This window comes from Lethenteron reissneri, chromosome 24, assembly GCF_015708825.2.
Source record: "Lethenteron reissneri isolate LAM-NWPU_2019-01 chromosome 24, ASM1570882v1, whole genome shotgun sequence".
Lineage (NCBI taxonomy): Eukaryota > Metazoa > Chordata > Hyperoartia > Petromyzontiformes > Petromyzontidae > Lethenteron > Lethenteron reissneri.
Genome location: NC_083802.1, coordinates 13,624,925 through 13,644,952, shown reverse-complemented (window position 1 = coordinate 13,644,952; position 20,028 = coordinate 13,624,925). Strand labels below are relative to the sequence as shown.

Genomic DNA, 20,028 nt, shown 5'->3' with positions numbered 1-20,028 from the left:
CAAGCGAGCTCTTCTTACTACCTGCGTGTTGCTGCACTTTTTTCCAATTCATGTTCATTGCCTTCCCTTCAGGGGTGAACCCCTAATTAAGCTGTACGTGGTGCATTGCAGACATTACACTCAGTGGCCTAGCGCCATTGGCATGGGTCCTGGTGCAAGGAATTAAATGCCCCCTCCCCTCCCCCCTTTCTAATTTCCCTCCTCGTTTTAGTCCGGTCCCTGGGCCTCTCTGGTCCATTGGCCCCTGTGCGCTGGCACCGCCCACACACACACGATAGCGACGCTCACAATCTCTCTCTCTCTGTCTCTCTTCCCGGAATTACAGCGCTACAAAAAATAAATCCAAAGGCAAAACTATCTCAGTACCTCGTACAATCCAGTACTGGCATCCCTAGGTTCATAAGGAAGTTAGCAAATTCTAAAGCACAGACCGGTAGATAAAGTAGGAAGTTATATGTGGTGGATGCCCAAAGCACAAGCTCAACTGTGATGCAATAATCCAGACTTTGCACCGCTCCACGACGGGCGTGAATGTTTGCTTGGCACGACAAGCCACTCGTTCGAGTGAAGTCACATCCCAGACGATGAAGAGTTTGTAGATTGTTGAAGCGTGAGCTATTTTTACACAATAAATTATATTTGAGTGTATCACAATGTAATTTTGCTGTTTTACTTGCAAGCTACATCTTTTACCTGTGATGCAAATTATAGAGCCATGACCTATCCACTGCTACACGAATGCCTCTCCATGTTGTCACCATCCCTCACAGTCTCGCGATGCCATGATGTGTCTCACTCGCCCACATCAGCTAAATCTTATCTCTCCATTGCTGTGTGGTGGTCATCCTCTTAGGCGGGCTACCTCGTTCCGATGCCATTCCATCACGAATCTCGTGCATTGGCCATTATAGCAATGTCTCCTGCCCAAGTTCCATTACTTCAGCTAGCCATCAATGTCTCTAATTTCCATTCTCAAATCCATATGTTCTGTAATCCAGTAAGTTATAATTGCCCACGTTTCATACATAGCGGGTAAATGCAATGGTTTAAAACGTTGTTCTTTAGGTGCATCGGGCACCACGGTGGCGAGATGTTAACGACCAATGGGTCATGGGTTCCATCCCGACCCTGACGCCTGTTGTATATTTGGAGTTTGCATGTTCTCCCTGTGGTCCCTCCACATTTAGTAACACGCGTATCAAGTATTTGGCTGCTATACATTTCCACGCGATAAGTCACTTCGTTGAGCTATCATTTGTGGCCAAGTCGCTTATGAAAAATAACTATATAGCTCAGTGAGCTTTATGTAGTCAAATAAAAACAGTTTGGTATTTTCTTTTCATTATAAAATTAAATTTTCCATGAGGACTCCAATCATTTTTTGTTGTAAATTATCTTCTAACGTAGCTTTCAATAGCCTTGATGAAAGCAATCTCCTTACCTAACTCTAAATGGTGTCTCAATGTAGCTCTCCCATTAAAAACATATATGCTTTTGGTAACGTATACATATTTTACATGTAGGAAGTCTTATAACAGTATTATTGTCACACTGATAATCGTGGACAATATTCAAATGTGGATTGTTGGCTCTGCTCCTGGAACATGATTGCCTATCCTTGTGAAAATGTCACAGGTTAATGAACGTTTACCCAAGAGCTAATATCGCTGCATTCCTGGAAATGCACGAAGATTTCATAAACAAACTTTGAGCGAAATGGAGATCTGGTAAAACCTACCATGCTGTTCGAAAATCAATAAGAAGTGGATAGAATAGTTCAGTTTCGTTTCACACAACACTTTGCGCCCTCTAGCGGACACAACAAGCTGACGTGTTTTTAACCGTGCATGCGCGCAATAACACTTTCTTATAGCATATTATTCTTACGCTTGTTTACCCAGCAAAGCATCACTGAGTCTCTTTATCAGGAGGGTCTTGCCAAGCTTTCGCAGGAGTGGCCAATGACTGCTAGGTCTATGCGTATAGTGTACCAGAAGCACTGTGTACAATTGCGTGTAATTGTCCAAATGTGGGCCATAAAGCCGGCACACAGTGGACCCACTCTTGTGAACTACGTCACGAGATCGTTCACGTCCACTGTGAAGCAGATGGCATGTATATTTGTTTTTTTTTAATCCTTTATATTAAGTTCGCTTGCTTGCTTGCTTGCGTGCTTGCTTGCTTGCTTATGACCGTGCAAATCTTTCGGTCGTTTTTTAACCCACTTCCCGTGATCCAATCGAGCTGACATTTTCCACACAGACTCGTTGTGCCAGACAATTAATGTTCGTGAAAAAAAAATTCCCAAAATGTTACACTGTTTAGGGAAAACAAATTAAATATTTAATTACCAATTGCTTAATGGTGGCAGACAATCATCTGACCCATAGGTGGCAGCAATCTCAAGCCAGAGGACGAGAGGACTCTAGCCGCCACGCATATAAAGGATTTATAGGGAAAAACTTTGTTTTTACGGGTTTACTTGTACGGGATATACATCCCGCTGGATTAACGAAAGCTGTCATTGGCACTGAACCGCGAACGTCTCCAACATTCGGCGAATGTGTTACCACGAGGCCCCATGTCACCGCCGAAATTGAGCGTCACAACAAGGACTTTGCGCGACGATTCAACTAATCACTCTGCAATATAAACAAGTGCGGTGATAGCGTGGTGATCGTTAGATGTGAAGCTCCTTATGAAAATCTTACCGGTTAATGCGGCCTCTCTCTCTCGGAGGGTGAAGATGGGTAGAAAATTCAGAACCAGTGGGCACTTTCAAAGATGTTGATAATTATTTAAAATGAAGGCGTGATTTCTTTAACGCTTACCCAAGGAAGATACAACTCCAGTTTTAGTCTTGCAATTTTATAATTTAAAGTCAAACACTACTTACATTTTCTTTTACCATATACGTGGTACACACTAGGTGCCAGCGCTATCATTACCCGGCTGGACAATGAATGATGTACGGTACTGGACGTAACAAGAAGACTACGTGGAAAGCGTACAACACAATCACGTCCTCAAAGACCTTGGGAAAGGAGAATTTATACGTCAAACAAGAGGGGATGCAGAGAAGTTTGTGTGGAAGTCGTATAGTGTACCAGAAGCACTGTTACAACATTTCCGAAAACTTTTTTTTTGTGATTTCGGTACTATAAAATGAAATTCGAGCGTGCAAAACTAAATATTCTCGTCCAGCAAAACCCGAGTCCTTCGGAAAAAAAGCGATTTGGCAACTTTCTACAGCCTGTCCCACCCAGGGAGGTCCCCTTCTTACCCCCACACCCTCGCGGTCCAATCCCCTGCCGTGGTCCACGTGGGCTTGCCGTCTGACACACCAAGAAGCCGAGCAACCCGCCCCGGTCGCCCAGAGTGTGTCGGTCGACCTCCCGCGCCAAGAGGTCTCACACCGTGGAGTCCCCACCGCGGACCATGAAGTTTGCCAGGTCTGAGCCCGAGCCGTCCGAGTCGCGCTTGGTGGAGCAGGAGTAGCAGACCTTTCCCACGTCGCGCCAGCACGGCCGGCAGTAGAGCGAGCGGCACTTTGTGTTGGGGCAGGAGAAGGGCTCATCGGGGTTCGTTTGGCCGCACACGACGCAGGCGCGCGACACGAAGTATGACAGCCAGCCGAAGAACTTGGGCCACTTCCTCGTCAGCGTCTTCACGATGGAGAACGCTGGCTGCACGCATGGCAAGCGCACATCATCATCGTCGTCGTCGTAGTCAATGTCAGCAATATCGTCGCCAACACCACCATCGTCGTCATCATTACCACCACAATCGCTATCCTCATCATCGTCGTCGTAGTCAATACTGCCACAGTTGCCACACCACCACCAAATGGTCATCATCATTGGCACGGACACTGCCACCTTTACTAACCACAATCATCTAACTCTCTTTATCATGAATACTGGTGCCGCCTAACGATACCACCACGCTTGATTTGAAGCTTTCATAACTGCAGGAATCCATAATCTCTGGTTCTTTTGGTAAGTCACGTAGGTAGAAAAAACACCACCACTACCACCGACATCATCATCATCACTGTAAATGACACCACTACTCTCACAATCATCTAATCGTCATCACTGACCATCAACATAAACACCATCACTCCCAGCTTAATAGTTTTCCAATAACCAAGTTGACGGTAGACATTCTGACATCACCAGTGAACGTGCGTTCACCTCTCGTTAAAGTGTGATGTTGTGTTTCTTTCATTACAATTACATCCGGAGTAATCTGCTGAAGCAAACAATATCGATAATTATCAATTTTAAAAAATGCTGTCATTAACACAGCCACCACGTTTCGGAGAGCCCATGCCAGCTGACCACCTGGCTGCAACATGCTAATGGTACGACTGAGTACTAATGAGTACTAATAAATACTAATGGCTACTAATAATTGGCAAGTCGCTGGAGCGATGCACTTTTAAATGAAGATTGAAAACTCATTTCTTTTTAACTGCCTTTTGCGTTAAGTTTGTTGTCCTACCCCTGCGCCTCCAATTAGCACGGTTGGCTACGTAGAGTGCGAAAGAAGTTCAACATGCATGCATACAATGAGTTTTAAGTAGAAATTACAGTGACCCAGCCCAGCGCGAGATTTAAGTTTCGACCATGCACAGGCACAAAGGAACGTACGGCAGGGGCTGCACTTACCCTAATACGCTGCTTTGCCTTCGCGGCGATCATCTTCTTGGTGAATTTCAAGAAGCCCTTCCGTCGGCGCAAGTAGTCGTTGTAGAGGTGAACGACTCGCGTCTTCTCTCTCTGCACGATTCAACGAGAACATTGCGACTCTCACGCGCACGCTTCCTAGGTGCGTATCGCGACGACGAGAAAGGAATTCTCTCCAACGAACTGACGCATCGTTACTGACGCATCGGGTGGGTGGGTGTAGGAACCGCCGGTGTAGGACACGGGCGCATAGCGACGCAGGGCAAAGCGAGTGGCATCGTCGCACCTTTGGGTAGAAGAAGGCACAGATAACCCTCCTGAGCCGCAGCACGTAGCCCTGGCTGACCATGACGAACACGAGCGCACTGTAGATGCCGATGATGAGGCCGTACATCTTCCAGCTCATGGCCTTGGACTGCGGGAGGCATTCTGTGACAAAACCGGAGAACCCTCAACGCTTCGGCCTCCTTGGCCGCACCTCGCAGACCCGTGCCGTCAACACCTGGCAAGTCCCGGGGTTCGTTCAACCAGTCACTCATCTAAGCACTCGCCAGCCACAACCCAGCTTAGTCTTCTTGGTTCTTTCGGTAAAGTCACGTAGAATGGAAATAATAAAATAATAAAAATAATTCTCACGACGTTTCGGCCACAACGCAAGCTGCTTGCGTTGTGGCCGAAACATCGTGAGAATGATTTTATGATGTTTTATTTGATTATTTTATTATTTCCATTCTACGTGACTTCACCGAAAGAACCAAGAATATGAATCCCTGCAGTCACGAAAGCTTTAAATCGAAACCCAGCTTATCTTCTGAGCTGCAAACATTGTGGGTGCTCGTAGCGCCATTTAAAACGAAAAGGGTGCGACTCATCCCACTCCACCTGCTCACCCTCCCTGGCCCTCACCCACCACCTCCTCCACCCCCCCTCCAACCCCCGCTTCCCACCCCCCTTCACCACCCCCCAACCCCGTTTCCTCTCCAGGGTCCCGGCTCCTCACCGTAGTTATCGGAGACCACGTTGACTGTGTGGTTCGATTCGAGCGCCCGCATCAGTATCCTCAGCACGTTGGCCAACACCGATTTGCCGTTGACGTCGACCCTCAGCTCGTGGACGCCTGGGATCGCACGCGCGAGAGAGACGCGCGCCGCCACCGCACCTCCGATTAACAAGCTTGGCTACGTACGGTGCCAAAGAAGTTCGGCATACGGTACATACGTACACAGCAGTAGTACGTTTCTCTCACACGTCAAAGCTGCGCGTGCCGGCACTCTCTCGCTGAGCACCGTACGGTGGTCTGTTCAGATTCATTGACAGTAAAACCTTGGATCGCGAGTAACTTGGTCTGCGAGTGTTTTGCAAGACGAGCAAATTTTTAAAATAAATATTAATTTGATAAACGAGCGAGGTCTTGCAATACCAGTAGTACGTGTATACGCTTTGTCTGCCGAGCGTCACGTGATCACAACTGATATACGAGTGCTTTGATCTACGAGTGCTTTGGATTACAAACACGTTTCCGGAACGAATTATGCTCGCAATCCAAGGTTTTACTGTATCTGTTTTGTGATACAGCATTCCCTCGTTATTCGCGAGGGATGCGTTCATTTCGGGGTCTGCTCAGATTAAATTATTTGTTTTGTGATACAGCATTCCTTTGTTATTCGCGAGGGATGCATTTCCGAGATGCTTGTGAAGGGAACATTTTGTGGAGAAATTATATTGGCCTACGAATATCGTACGTTTCAATGTCTGCAGATGCTTCTAAAGCCTCGATAAGTTATCTATCTCTCTCTCTCTCTCTCGTGTCTTTATCTCATCACTTTCTCTATCATCACTTTATTCCATCACTTGAAGTCATCACTTTATCTCATCACTTTCTCTCTTTCGCTCGATGCAGTCGTGCAGAGTTCCAGATGTGATTCGCGGATAGCCAAAATCGCGGACAGCAAGTTCGTGGATAACGAGTGAATACTGGACTGCATTGGCTATGCAGGTGGGGCAAACAGTGGGTGGTAGGGGCGGGGTGGTGGTCTTTTCTGCTCAGCCTGAGGTGGACGGTGGGTACCCAGTAAACACACAACGTTTGACACGTGGTTAGAACCGTTGCACCAACGTTGGCCTGACGTTCCGCGTATACTGGTGGTGGGGGGGGGGGAGCGTGGCCTTGCCTTTGATGTTGTACTCGACTTTGCTGTGTTTGGCGAAGATGTTGATGAACACCACGATGCACCAGTCGACGATCAGGAGGAAGACCATCATCAAAATCTGGGCGCCCAGGATCACGGCCATGAAATACTGGAGGTGGCTCAGGATGGAGGAGAGGAGGGATAGAGGGGAGGAGGGGAGAACAAATTAACAAACGCGTGGACACACGTGAGCACCTGTACGCACGCGCAGGTGTAGTACAAGTTCGGGTTTATTTTGTTTAACCAGGCGATAACTCAAGAGACCAGATAGAGTGTCATTTGCAAGAGCGTTCCTGGGGCATTACTCCACCGGTAGGGTGTGATGCTTGCTGTATATCGTCACAATTCAGTCATTTGCGGGTACATTTGGGAGCTTTCGCTCCCATTTGTGGATCTTGAACGTCCACCGTGAAGCAGCCAGCGCGTATATTATTTTGGTCATAACACCAGCGGTAAAAATTAGGGCGGCCACTCGATTCGAACTGCGAACCTCTGAAACAAGTGGCCAACGCACAACGGCTAGGCTTGTCACCACCCTGCCAGCACTGTGGAGGCGAGGGTTGGTGAAACTCCCGTCCTGTGTGTCGTCATCGAGGTGCCATGTCCTGGCTCACCAGGAGATGTCAATCTGACTCATCTGTATGGGATAGAGTGTTGCCCCTTGCACGCGTGGGTGTTCTCCGACTGTTCCAGTTTCCTCCCACATGCACAAAGACTCATTGGAAATTGGCTGAAAGCATTTGAATATACGCACACCTCCGTGTCTGCGGATGGCACGGCGTTGCGCGATGCAGTTGCATAAATGCCCCCATATAAAACTGAATACTAATACGTATTATTGCGTAAATAATCATGAGTTTGGCTTCTCGCGGGGATAAAGCTAGAGGACTTAAAGGATCCCCAGCACGCATACGAGGGGGGTGAAAACCAGCAGCGTCTCGCCTAAACCACGCCTCAGGTAGGCCGCATACAGGGCGGTTCGCTCATTAAGGGCACTCACAAACGACTTCTGCTCATCCTCGCTCATCCTCAGGCTGCACGGGTTGACATACTTGACCACCTCGGCCCGCTTGGGAGGGAGAAGCGTCTGCTGTTTCTGCGAGCGACACGTACAGGGGAGACGTGGTGTTACGCAGCGTTACGTGACACCGGCCAGCGACAGCGAGCGCTGGCTTTGGGTCGTTAATCCGACGTTCCGCTTCACGTGCGAAGAGTTACTGCTGTAGGAAACGTGGGGAGGCATCATGCCGAACACCAACAGGTGGTAACAAGGAGAAGATCCCATCGGGGGAGCCGTAACAAGCGCGAGTGTGAAAGAGCCGCGTGGAGATGCGTGCCATTGCCCTAGGTCAGGGGTCGACAACCAAATAGATAAGAAGCACCATTTTAATCTTAATTTGGAGCTTTCGTGACTGCAGGAATTACTCTTTGGTTCTTTCGGTAAAGTCACGTATAAAGATAAAATAATAAATTAAATACTAGCATACGACGTTTCGATTGCAACAAAAGCAATCATCATCAGGTATAAATGAAATAGAAACACAAATCTAGTATACTCAGAAATGGAATGTAATACAACAGAGAGTCTGATAACATAACAGTCAACACCCTACCTGGTTGATTACGTTCTTCCTGAGAATGCTAAATTTGAGAGAGAGATAAAGCACAGAACCAGAAACATATAGACAGACATATAAGCAGACAGATATCACTATGTTTGTTCTCTCTCTATGTATCTCTGTAATATCTGTCTTTACCGAAAAAAACCAAGAAGGTTATTATTTTATCTTTATACGTGACTTTACCGAAAGAACCAAAGAGTAAGCACCATTTTGGTGTGGGGGGGAGGGGGAATTCTGGACAAAGCACAATATTTCAAGGGCTGCATTGCGCGTGAATACATGCACGTGCAATACATGACGAGGCAGTCTGTAAAGAATCGCACGCGGCTCCGGAGCCGCAGGTTGCCGACGAAGCCCCTTTGCCCCTGGGTGGACGGGGACGACCGTGAGATAGCCGGGGAATGAAAGAAAACAAAATGCGAACTGGGAAGGCTCTCCAACCTTGGCGCGTCTCCTGGCGTCGATGATTCTGAAGTAGCGCGTCAGGTACATATTGTCGTGGACAACGTCCCCGTTGTATTTGGCCACGTAGCCCGAACACCTGCAGGGTAACAGCGAGCACACGGGCGTCTACGAGGTGAAAAAACGGAGGCACGTTTACGCGCGGCGACACGGCGCGTTGGTGTCGAGGTGAAGTTTCCGCCCATTCATCTCATCCTGTACATCCAGTGACGTCATTTCACGTTGTGCCACTGCTAACCTTGAGAGATATATTCACATTGTTTTTACATATTCATTAATCGACGATTGTATAGCGCAAGTTGCACAAACGGCAATGGGCTTACACTGCGCCTGAAAACCGCGACCTGAATTCGATTCCCAGCCGATCATCAGCCGCGTGCCGCATTTATGATCGTGCCCTTTTCCTGATTAAAACTGAAATTGCAATGCGATGATAATCGTAATTTCAGCTGACGAATACTGCTGCCAGGTCTAGATTTTATCGGAGAAACGATGGACAAACCGTGAGAGGCGTGGTGCCATGGGGCGTCTGGATTTTGTGAACAAATCCTGCTTTTGGGAAATAAATGAGTGACACGAATAAGCGTGGCTCGGTGCCACGACGGGAACGCACGCGCTGTAGAGGACGACGCCGACGAGCCCCAGGAGCATCTGCAAGACCTTGACGAAGGCCATGACCTTGGACACCTGGCTGTTGATGCTGCTGCGGATGTTGGTCATCATGCCCTTCACCGCGTCCTCGTCCATCGACGTCGACTGCTGCGTGTACTGGTGGGACGAGGAAGAGAGGCGGAGGGCAAAGGGAGGAGGTGGCGAGGTGGTGGAGGGGGGGAGGAGCGCACGTGAAGAGGAGAGTTTGTTCGTTTGTTATTAATTTTATTTTTCCTTATTCTTGGCTCTTTCGGTAAAGTCACGTAGATAGAAGAAAAAATATATTAAAAGCATAAAAACTGACGATGTTTAGATCGCTACACAAGCGGCCTTCATCAGGCGATCGAAACGTCATTGGTTTTTTTCTTTTATTAATTTTATTATACATTTTATTTTTATTTTCTATCTACGTGACTTTACCGAAAGAACCAAGACTATGAATTCCTGCAGTCACGAAAGTTTTAAGTCAAAATGATTTTCCCTTGTTTGAGAAGCTCTGGTCTCGTCCGCTGCGCTGTCGCGATTCACGCCGATGTGAATGACGCCGTTATCTCGCGATCGCGAGTCCACGTGAGCGGTGTCGGATGCACTCCCGTCTCACCTCGACTTGCGGATTCATCATGAACTGCTCCTTCAGCTGCGCAATGGATCGCTGAATCCTGTCGTAGACGTCACCGAAATCTTTCAACATGGGGATGTTTGCCTCGCACCACGAATCGAAAACTGGCGAACACAAGAGCAGCAAACCGTGACGATGATTACGTTCCAGCTGATGACTATGATCGCGACAATCATTATGAGCGTGATGATGATTACGGTAAAGTGGCAATGCCACTCGCGGTGAAACTCCTGGTTTTGCCGCGAGATCATCTTTCAAGGTGCGATTACGATGTACATTTTCACGATGGTGAGGGTCAGGGTTTTGGAGGAGGCGAGTTTGGTGCGTGGCGAGTGACGCGTGTGAGTATTTTGGCGAGGGGTGAGTGATGAGTGTCAGGTTAGTGGCGAGTGGTGATGAGTGCGTGTTGGGAAGTGCGGTGAGAGAGAGCCACTCACTGTGTATGATGGGGCACAGGAAGTCAAACTTGAGCGGGAGACACAGGATGTGGTTGATGAGGGGGACCACGATCGTGCTCAAGCACTCTTCCCACTTCTGCGCAAACATCTCCCTGCATTTTTCCACGCCCTTCTCAAACACGTCTGCACGAAGAATGGCCCACGGAAGCAGATATCACAGAATTAATCTCAATATCAATACATGTTCTCCTCGTGTTAATCTGTCGATGCGTTTATTCGGCGATACAGGAATGCTGCTTCTCAAAGTAATTGATAAGTGCGAGCATGCTGCATGTGTATTTGAAGTCACGATATCTGAATGTCTACCATTGACAATGCTATTTGCCATAAGTGGTGGGATAAATATTCTTTAGGAGTAGCTTAAATACATTTTTGATGGGCTGAAATATAAAACATAATTCAGAATTAAGTAAAAAAAAAAATTGTACGTCCAAAACATTGAGAGAGAGAGCACAAGGTTGCCACGAGCAGAGCAAAGGTGGTAGGAGGCCGTCGTGCCTGCAGCCATATACTGGGCTCAACGATCTCGTCCCTCACGCAGAACCACAGCACACCAGCTCGTGCCATCCACGGCGTCTGTTACATCACGGGCGCTCATTGCAATGAGTCCGTTGCGTCGTTGTTGATGATCGTCTCCCCACCTGCCTCTTCCCAACTCCCCCCCAGAATCCGGGGAGAGGAGGGGGGGGGGGGTTAGGCAGTTTGTTGTCCTCCTCCCGCACCTTCCATTAGCACCGCTGGCTACGTACAGCGTGAAAGAAGTTCAACATACGCACACACAGCAGGAGAGAGTGAGCGACCCCAGAGGTCGCAACCGGGTACCCGATACCCATACCCTACCCGATACCCGGCTACCCGTACCCGTCCGGGTACGGGTAGCCGTTTGCGACCCTGGTGCGGCCGGGTACGGGTAGGCCGTAAGTCACTGGTGAGTCACCGTTTGTTACTCATTTCGGGTAGAGTACGGGTAGGGAACGGGTACCCATTTGCGACCCTGGTGCGGCCGGGTACGGGTAAGGAATCAAAACCCATTTGCGACCCCCCCCCCCAACCCAACTGAATGCCACCAGCGGTTCGCGCGCGTTACGCACCCCAGCACCGAAAGCGAACCCTGTTGATGTATTTCGCCTCAATTTCTTGCGGCTTTTGGCCGTCCTCCTGCAGCTCTTGCTGGGCGGCGTCTCTCCTCGATTTGCTTCCACCGTCCGAGCTCTTGCCGCCGAGCACCTCCTGCTTGATGAGCTGGAAGAGATCCTTGGCCTCGTCGCTGCTCTTCTCGAGGTCCTTGGAGGCGCCCTGCGTAGCGGAGGGGGAGGGGGGGTGGAGGGGTGCGTGGAGGCACACAAGCAACGCCTGCCCGAGCGAGGCTCACCGTCTCTCGCTCGCTATTATTCCACTGCTATTTTACACGGCTTCGCAAAGGCTGGCTCGGGGTAGGGATTACCGGAATAGGGCACTGCCGCTAGAGAGCACAAGCTACACCCAATCCGTAACCAGCTGCTGGCATTCTCCTTGGTTCTGTCGGTAAAGTCACGTAGAAGGGAAATAATAAAGTAATACAAAAAAACATAATAATAAAGTATTTTATTATGTTTTATTATTTATTATTTTATTAATAAAATATTTTATTATTTTTATTTTTTATTATTTTATTATTTCCCTTCTATGTGACTTTACCGAAAGAACCAAGAAGATGAATCCCTGCAGTCGCGAAAGCTTTAAATCGAAATTTAGCTGCTGGTATTGTTGTACCCTATATTCGTATGGCCCTATCAACGTGTGCACGTCAACCAGAAGCAAGCCACCCCACGTCCCACAGCGGTGTCACGACAAAATAAGGCGAGATGAATGCGGCGTGCCAACATCATTCCTGGAACAGCCGGGCTCTTTCGGATTAAATTCCGGGTCACTCTGGGCGATTCCTTTAGCCGAATGGGCCTTACCAGCTCAGATTACCACGGTTGGTCACGTACGGTGCGAAAGAACTTCTACATACTACATACATGCCTAATCTTGAGACGCATTTGGTCTTTGACAACCTTGTTATTGTATATAACACACGCATCGCCTTTAACAGATTCACCCGAAATGCGCATTATGTGCGCAGAACTTCTTTCGCGTCGTACGTGGCCACGCACAGATAGCACAGCGAGGCGTTCACCCACGATGAGTTTTTCGAAGAGGGTCCGGACGGGCGCCGCCGCGATCATGACGATGACCTTGGCGTGCTCGATCTGCTGCTGGCCTAGACAGGCGAGTGACTGTCCGCTCTCCTTGGCGTTCATCATCATGTTCGTCATGGGCCCTGAGTACGACAGGACACAATACAACGCGGTACACCCAAAGGGGGGTGCGGGGGGGGGAAGGTAAAGGCCAATTTACAGAGGTGAGTTTCCAAGTCAGACTTAAATGTATTTCACGCGACTCCGACTGTCTAATTTGCAAAGTCAAAGCGTTCCGACAGAGCCCGAGAGGCACACTGGCAAAGCCCCCCATCGTTAGCAGGTGGACCCCCGTGGGTTCGCCCACACACACACACGCTTACACACACACACGCACGCACGCGCAACACACGCACACACACACGCGCGCACACACGTACACACACACGCACGCTCACACACACACGCACGCACACACACGCACACACACACACATAGGCACACACGCTCACACACACACGCGCGCACACATACGCGCGCACACATACGCGCGCACACCACACACACACCGGTGAAGAGCAGGCTAGCGGCAATGGCCATGATGACGGCGCAGCCCACGTTACTGCAGATGCAGGGCGCCATGAGCACCGTGCTGCAGCGCACGTGCCGCGAGAAGGCCCAGCCAAAGCCGAAGAAAACTGGGGGGGAGAGCAGCGGGGCGGTGGGTTGCCCGCTGTTAGATCGTCATCATCATCGTCATCATCGCCGTCGTCATTGTCGTCGAAATCATCGTCGTCATCGTTGTCATCATCATCATCGTTGTCGTCATCGTCATAATCGTCGTCATCATCATCATCATCATCGTCGTCAGCGTCATCATCGTCGTCATCATCATCGTCGTCAACGTCATCATCGTCATCATCATCATTATCATCATCGTCATCATCATCGTTATCGTCATCGTCGTCGTCATCGTAGTCGGAATGATTGTCATATGTTGCCGTTATCAGTGTCGTCACAATCGTTGGCATGAAATGGAATCGTCGTCGTCACTTCCTTAAATAAATCTTCATCATCTGCATCGCGGTTATTAGAATTATTATCATCTGCATAATCATTATCGTCAGAAAAATCTTCTAAATCGTTTTGGTCATCATCATCATCGGCAGTGCCGTCACAATTGTTGACAGCAATGGGATTATCATTAATACAGCTGTCATTGCTCTTGGATGTTTGTATGTTGAACTTCTTTCGCACCGTACATAGCCAACCGTGCTAAAACAACAGCACTAAATCAGCACTCACTCTCATATCATATTTATCTACATCGCCATCGTCGTTTTAAATCATAATTTCATATATATCGTCATCATCAACAACAGCAGCAGCAGCAACAACGTAGCCGACGAGGTAACGCACCGGTAAGAAACGTGAGCACCAGCAACTTGTAGGTGGCTTGCATCTCGGTCCAGTCCAGAGTGACGTAGTAGCAAGCTGAACGGGACGGGAACGGCGCGGGCAGGCACGCACATACAGTGAGGGAAAAAAGTATTTGATCCCCTGCTGATTTTGTACGTTTGCCCACTGACAAAGAAATGATCAGTCTATAATTTGAATGGTAGGTTTATCTGAACAGTGAGAGACAGAATAACAACAACAAAAAATCCAGAAAAACGCATGTCAAAAATGTTATAAATTGAATTGCATTTTAATGAGAGAAATAAGTATTTGACCCCCTCTCAATCAGAAAGATTTCTGGCTCCCAGGTGTCTTTTATACAGGTAACGAGCTGAGCTTCGGAGCACACTCTTAAAGGGAGTGCTCCAAATCTCAGCTTGTAGAGGGGGCAAACGTACAAAATCAGCAGGGGATCAAATACTTTTTTTCTCTCACTGTATCGAGTATGGGCGCACGTGACATCGCCAGACAATATACCAAGAGCCGTCACTTCGTCACGAAGTGTCGGCGACGTCACCACACGGCGTCAGGGCAGCAGTACAGAAGGAAGAGCGGCTGTCCTACGGATAAACTCGCTCGCCGCCATCTGTATTCCACCTGTACGGCGATTGGTTGGTTGTTGTTTCATATTTAACCAGGAGATGGGGGACACCCCCCCCGCCCCCGCCATCGAGAGGCGTAAAACAGCGTGGCTGTTTTTTTTTTTTAAAGGGCGACCTGGGCTACATCGAAACCAAAACGTGTCACCCCGCCCCCCCATTACAAGCGTGGAGCTTCTCCCTATAAACACTCATTAATGGAGCAGGCCAAACATCCTCATATAGGACCACAGAGCTCAGGCAATTGTTTCCCCGCTTGGTCCGCGATTTCCCGCGCCTCAAATTCAAATCCTACAGCTTCTCGAGATTAAATTTTTGCGCCAACGACAACGCCGCGATATAAAATGTAAACATTACGAATTGAACATTAATAGTACTACTGCATTAGGGGCCGTCCATAAATGACGTCACGCGATTTTGGACGATTTTTGACCCCTCACCCCACCCCTTCGTCACACGGCGTCACAAAAAGGCAGACCCCCCCTAAAATATGACGTCACAAAGCTCTGCCCCTCCCCCCCCAAAGCATATTTCCATTTAGAAAATAAAAACATGCTTCAAATCGCTTTAAACTATTGTCATTGGAGTACGTATTTAATGTGGCGCTGCAGTCTGATGTTGTAGCAGAAAACATTTATTAAAAAGTCTATTTAATCAAGTAGAACGTGTTGTCTATATTCATTTAAAGTTGCGCATTTTGATGCGACATCACATTTCTCAACCACCCCTCCCCCTCGTCACACATCGTCACAAAAGTCTGACCCCCCCCCTCCCCTCTAGGTGCGTGACGTCATCTCTGGACGGCCCCTTACCCTGTCCGATGAGAATCCCCAAGATCCCATTGATGAGGATCTTGAGCATGCGGTGCTGCCACGGAGGGCCCAGCAGGTAGCGCGAGACGAACCCTGGCAGTGCAGACTCCATCAGCAGCCGCAGTCCTTGTGACACAAACAAAGACAAAGACCCCTCGGGTAGCTTTCACAGACTGTTGGGGCAAGTGCCGTCAGCGAGTAGCAAACCGATTAAGGCCGGCACGGCACACGAGGGGGTGGGTTGGCCAGCACCGCGCCCGACCACCTTTGTCTCCCCAGTGGGGCGATGTTTACACACCGCGCCAGGTACTCATTTGAGGCTGAGTCGACCTGGGGGAGGATCAGGACTACGCACGTGCCACTCATACAAGTTACGCACAAGCCCATGGGCACATGTACTCGTCACGCTTGTGGCACACACGTGTCACCGATGTTTATCACAGCCACATCGTCACACACATGACAAGCACATGTCACACACACGTGGCACGCATGTCACAGGGACTAGCACTTGTCACACACATGACGAGCACATGCTACGTGTACCCATCACGCATCTGACATGCACAGGTTGCACACATGAGCACAACACACATGCGTGACTCACGGAGCTACACATGACGAACACATGTCACAGTAGCACACGCACAAGACTAAGCTATAAACTATGTTGTATTTACATCATTAGCCCTCCTTTGCCAGTACCAAAATATAATAATAGAGTTTTTTCCCCTTGGTGTGGACCAATCAGTTTCAAGGACAATGCATATATTATCATAGCATGTTTTTGTTTGTATTTTGACTGCAAGTATTGTGGTTAATGCAGACATGAATCTTTGTAAAAAGGTTTCAGTTTTGAGAATTGTTTTTTTACCCTTTTATCTGGCAACAAAACTGACACCTTTTTTTGCGAGGAGTCATGTTTGCATTGACCACAATACCTGCAGTCATAATGCAAACAAAAAACATAACTCTGATAATGTATGCACTGTCCTTGAAGTTGATTGGTCCACACCCGAGACAGCTTTCCTTAGAGCCTAGTCTCACATGGTGTTGGACCAGATGACGCCAAAAGGCGCACAACTCAAAGACAATGCACCATCAGAGTATGAGAGCTCGGGGTAAAGCATTTACACCATTGGAACCTCATTTGCCAGAAGAAAAAATATGATAATTGTTTTTTTTACCCGTTTCTCTGGCAACAAAACTGACACCTTTTATACAAGGAGTCATGTTTGCATAGACCACAATACCTGCAGTCGTGATGCAAAAAAAAACATAACTGATAATGTATGCACTGTCCTTGAAGTTGATTGGTCCACACCCGAGACAGCTTTCCTTAGAGCCTAGTCTCACATGGTGTTGGACCAGATGACGCAAAAAGGCGCACAACTCAAATACAATGCACCACACATCTTCACAAATGTCTGACCCCCCCCCCCCCTAGGTGCGTGACGTCATTTATGGACGGCCCCTTAACACATTGACATTTCTAGGAGCCAAATACTCCAAACGCATTTTTCTAAATGTGGCGGGGAAAACCCAGAGGACCCGGAGAAAAAAAATCCACACGGCCATGGGAGAGAGACACGCAAACTCCAAATATAGAGGCATCAGGGTGGGGGTCAGGATCGAACCCACAACTTCCTGTACACCAGGCGAGGTAAATAACATCTCGCCACCGTGGAGATCGCAAGTAACGAGACTGACTGCGCATATATGTCTCTGGTTCTGTGTTTTATCTCTCTCTCTCAAATTTAGCATTCTCAGGAAGAACGTAATCAACCAGGTAGGGTGTTGACTGTTATGTTATCCGACTCTCTGTTGTATTACATTAAATTTCTAAGTATGCTAGATTTGTGTTTCTATTTCATTTATACCTGATGATGATTGCTTGTGTTGCAATCGAAACGTCGTATGCTAGTATTTAATTCATTGCTTTCTCTTTATATGTCACTTTACCGAAAGAACCAAAGAGTACTGACTGCGCACTCGCTCATCCGCAGCCAAACCTGTCCGGGGTGGCTTCTTGCGCGCGTCGCGGGAGGCACGAAGGTGAGGGCGAGGGGGGCCAGGAGGGGGGCCAGGAGGGGGGGCCCGATGCTGGGCAGGAGGGGGGCCAGGTCCTCGCGTGTCAGCTTTGCCCTTCTGCGTGTTCCCGCTGTCCTTGGCCGCCGCCCCCGTGTCTCCCTGCCGCGTGCTCGTGGCAGCAGGAGCCCTCTCCCTGCTGCTGCTGCTGGGCGGCGCGCCCTGCCGCCCCCCCCCCAAGACGACTCTCCTGACGCCCGCACCGCCACGCGCCGGGACCTTCCCCCTGTGCCCCTCGTCCACCTTCTTACTCCTCCTCCCCTCCTCCTTCTTGTGCAAACCGCCTTCTTTCTTCCCGGCTTCCTTCTTATGTGAATGTTCCCCCTGCTTCCTCCCCTCCTTCTCCTCCTTCCCCTCCTTCCTCTCCTCCTTCCTCTCCTCCTTCTTCCCCTCCTTCTTCCCCTCCCCCTCCTTTCTACCCCCCTCCTTCCTCCTCCCCTCCTCCTCCTTCCTGCCCTCATTCGTCTTCCTCCCCTCCTCCTTCCTCTCCTCCTTCTTCCCCTCCACCTTCCCCTCCTTCCTCCTCTCCTCCTCCCCCTCCTTCCCCTCCTTTCTCTCCTCCTCCTTCCTCCCCTCCTCCTTCTTCCTCCCCTCCTCCTTCCTCTCCTTCCTCCTCTCCTCCTTCCCCCTCCCCTCCTTCCTCTCCTCCTTCCCCTCCTCCTTCCTCTCCTTCCTCCTCTCCTCCTTCCCCCTCCCCTCCTTCCTCTCCTTCCTCCTCTCCTCCTTCCTCTCCTCATTCCTCTCCTCATTCCTCTCCTCATTCCTCTCCTCATTCCTCTCCTCATTCCTCTCCTCCTTCCCCTCCTCCTTCCTCTCCTCCTTCCTCTCCTCCTTTCCCTCCTTCCTTTCCTCCTTCTTCCTCTCCTCCTTCTTCCTCTCCTCCTTCCCCTCCTTCCTCCTCTCCTCCTTCCCCCTCCCCTCCTTTCTCCCCTCCTCCTTCCTTTCCTTCCTCCCCTCCTCCTTCCTCCGCTCCTCCTTCTTCCCCTCCTCCTTCCTCTCCTTTCTCCTCTCCTCCTTCCTCCCCTCCTCCTTCCCCTCCTTCCTCCCCTTCTCCTTCCCCTCCTTCTTCCTCTCCTTCCTTTCCTCCTTCTTCCCTTCCTCCTTCCTCCCCTCCTCCTTCCTCCTCCCCTCCTCCTCCTTCCTGCCCTCATTCGTCTTCCTCCCCTCCTTCTTCCTCTCCTCCTTCTTCCCCTCCTTCTTCCTCTCCTTCTTTGTCTCCTCCTTCCTGCCCTCATTCTTCTTCCTCTCTTCCTCCTTTCTCCCCTCCTTCCTCCTCTCCTCATTCTTCCTCTCCTCCCGTTGATGCCGGTCTTCTTCCTTCTCCCGCCCTTCCTTCTTATGTGAACGTTCCTCCTTCCCCTGTGTATGCCCCTCTTCCTCCTTCCTCCTTCCCTGCGCCTTCATCCTCCCCTCCTCCTCCTCGTGATCTTCACGCTGCGGTTCGCGTGTCCCCTTGCGCTCAGCCATGTGCCTGCTGCTCACACCACCAACACTAACAACACCACCAACACCATCACCACCAACACCAACACCACCAACACCACAAACACCACCACCACCAACACCACCACCACCAACACCACCAACACCGCCACCAACACCACCACCAACACCACCAAAATCACCACCAACACCACCACCAACACCATCACCACCATCACCAACACCACCACCAACACCATCACCACCACCAACAACACCACCAACACCACCACCACCAACACCGAGGATGAGAGCCGCGTGCTTCTCATCACCGCAATGGTTGAAGGAGTGAAAGACTCTCAAGACACCGCCCAAATCACTCTCCCGATCGGCCTCCCGAGACAGACCGAGAAGGAATCTCGTCCCGTGCGGCCACTCGAGTTGGGACACCGACGTTAGCCCAGCGACGTCTGTTCAACGTTTGGCTGCCACCATCATCATGGTCATCATCATCTTCATAACCTCCACCCCTCCCTACACCAGCGTCGATAATGATCACCGCAAATTCGAAGACGCCCTACAAGTCTCGAACGTCGTCGTCGTTGTCCAACGAAATGTGCGTCCTGGGTCCCTCCCCAACGTGAATTGTCGTGGTTTTGTGTTTGTTTGTGATTGAAGCGGTTGGGCCACGTGTGTTGGGCCACGTGCGTTTGGGTCACGTGCGTTGGGCCACGTGCGTTTGGGCCACGTGCGGTGCGGACGAAGCGTCCCGAGTCAACCGACTGCCGCTGAAGC

The 20,028-nt window shown here is 49.7% G+C and overlaps 1 protein-coding gene across 1 annotated transcript; it reads right to left on the bottom strand.

Annotated features, from left to right (window-relative positions):
- Positions 1 to 3,155: 3,155 nt before the first annotated feature.
- On the bottom strand, positions 3,156 to 18,477 carry DCST1 (DC-STAMP domain containing 1; the record flags this gene model as incomplete). Its single annotated transcript, XM_061558355.1, has 16 exons — positions 3,156 to 3,686; positions 4,674 to 4,784; positions 4,978 to 5,120; positions 5,692 to 5,808; positions 6,863 to 6,989; positions 7,881 to 7,976; positions 8,944 to 9,043; positions 9,578 to 9,732; positions 10,217 to 10,338; positions 10,672 to 10,815; positions 11,784 to 11,988; positions 12,858 to 12,997; positions 13,424 to 13,552; positions 14,274 to 14,348; positions 15,724 to 15,849; positions 17,736 to 18,477. Coding segments are annotated over 16 exons (2,808 nt in total), but the record flags the coding sequence as incomplete, so codon positions are not given.
- Positions 18,478 to 20,028: the final 1,551 nt, after the last annotated feature.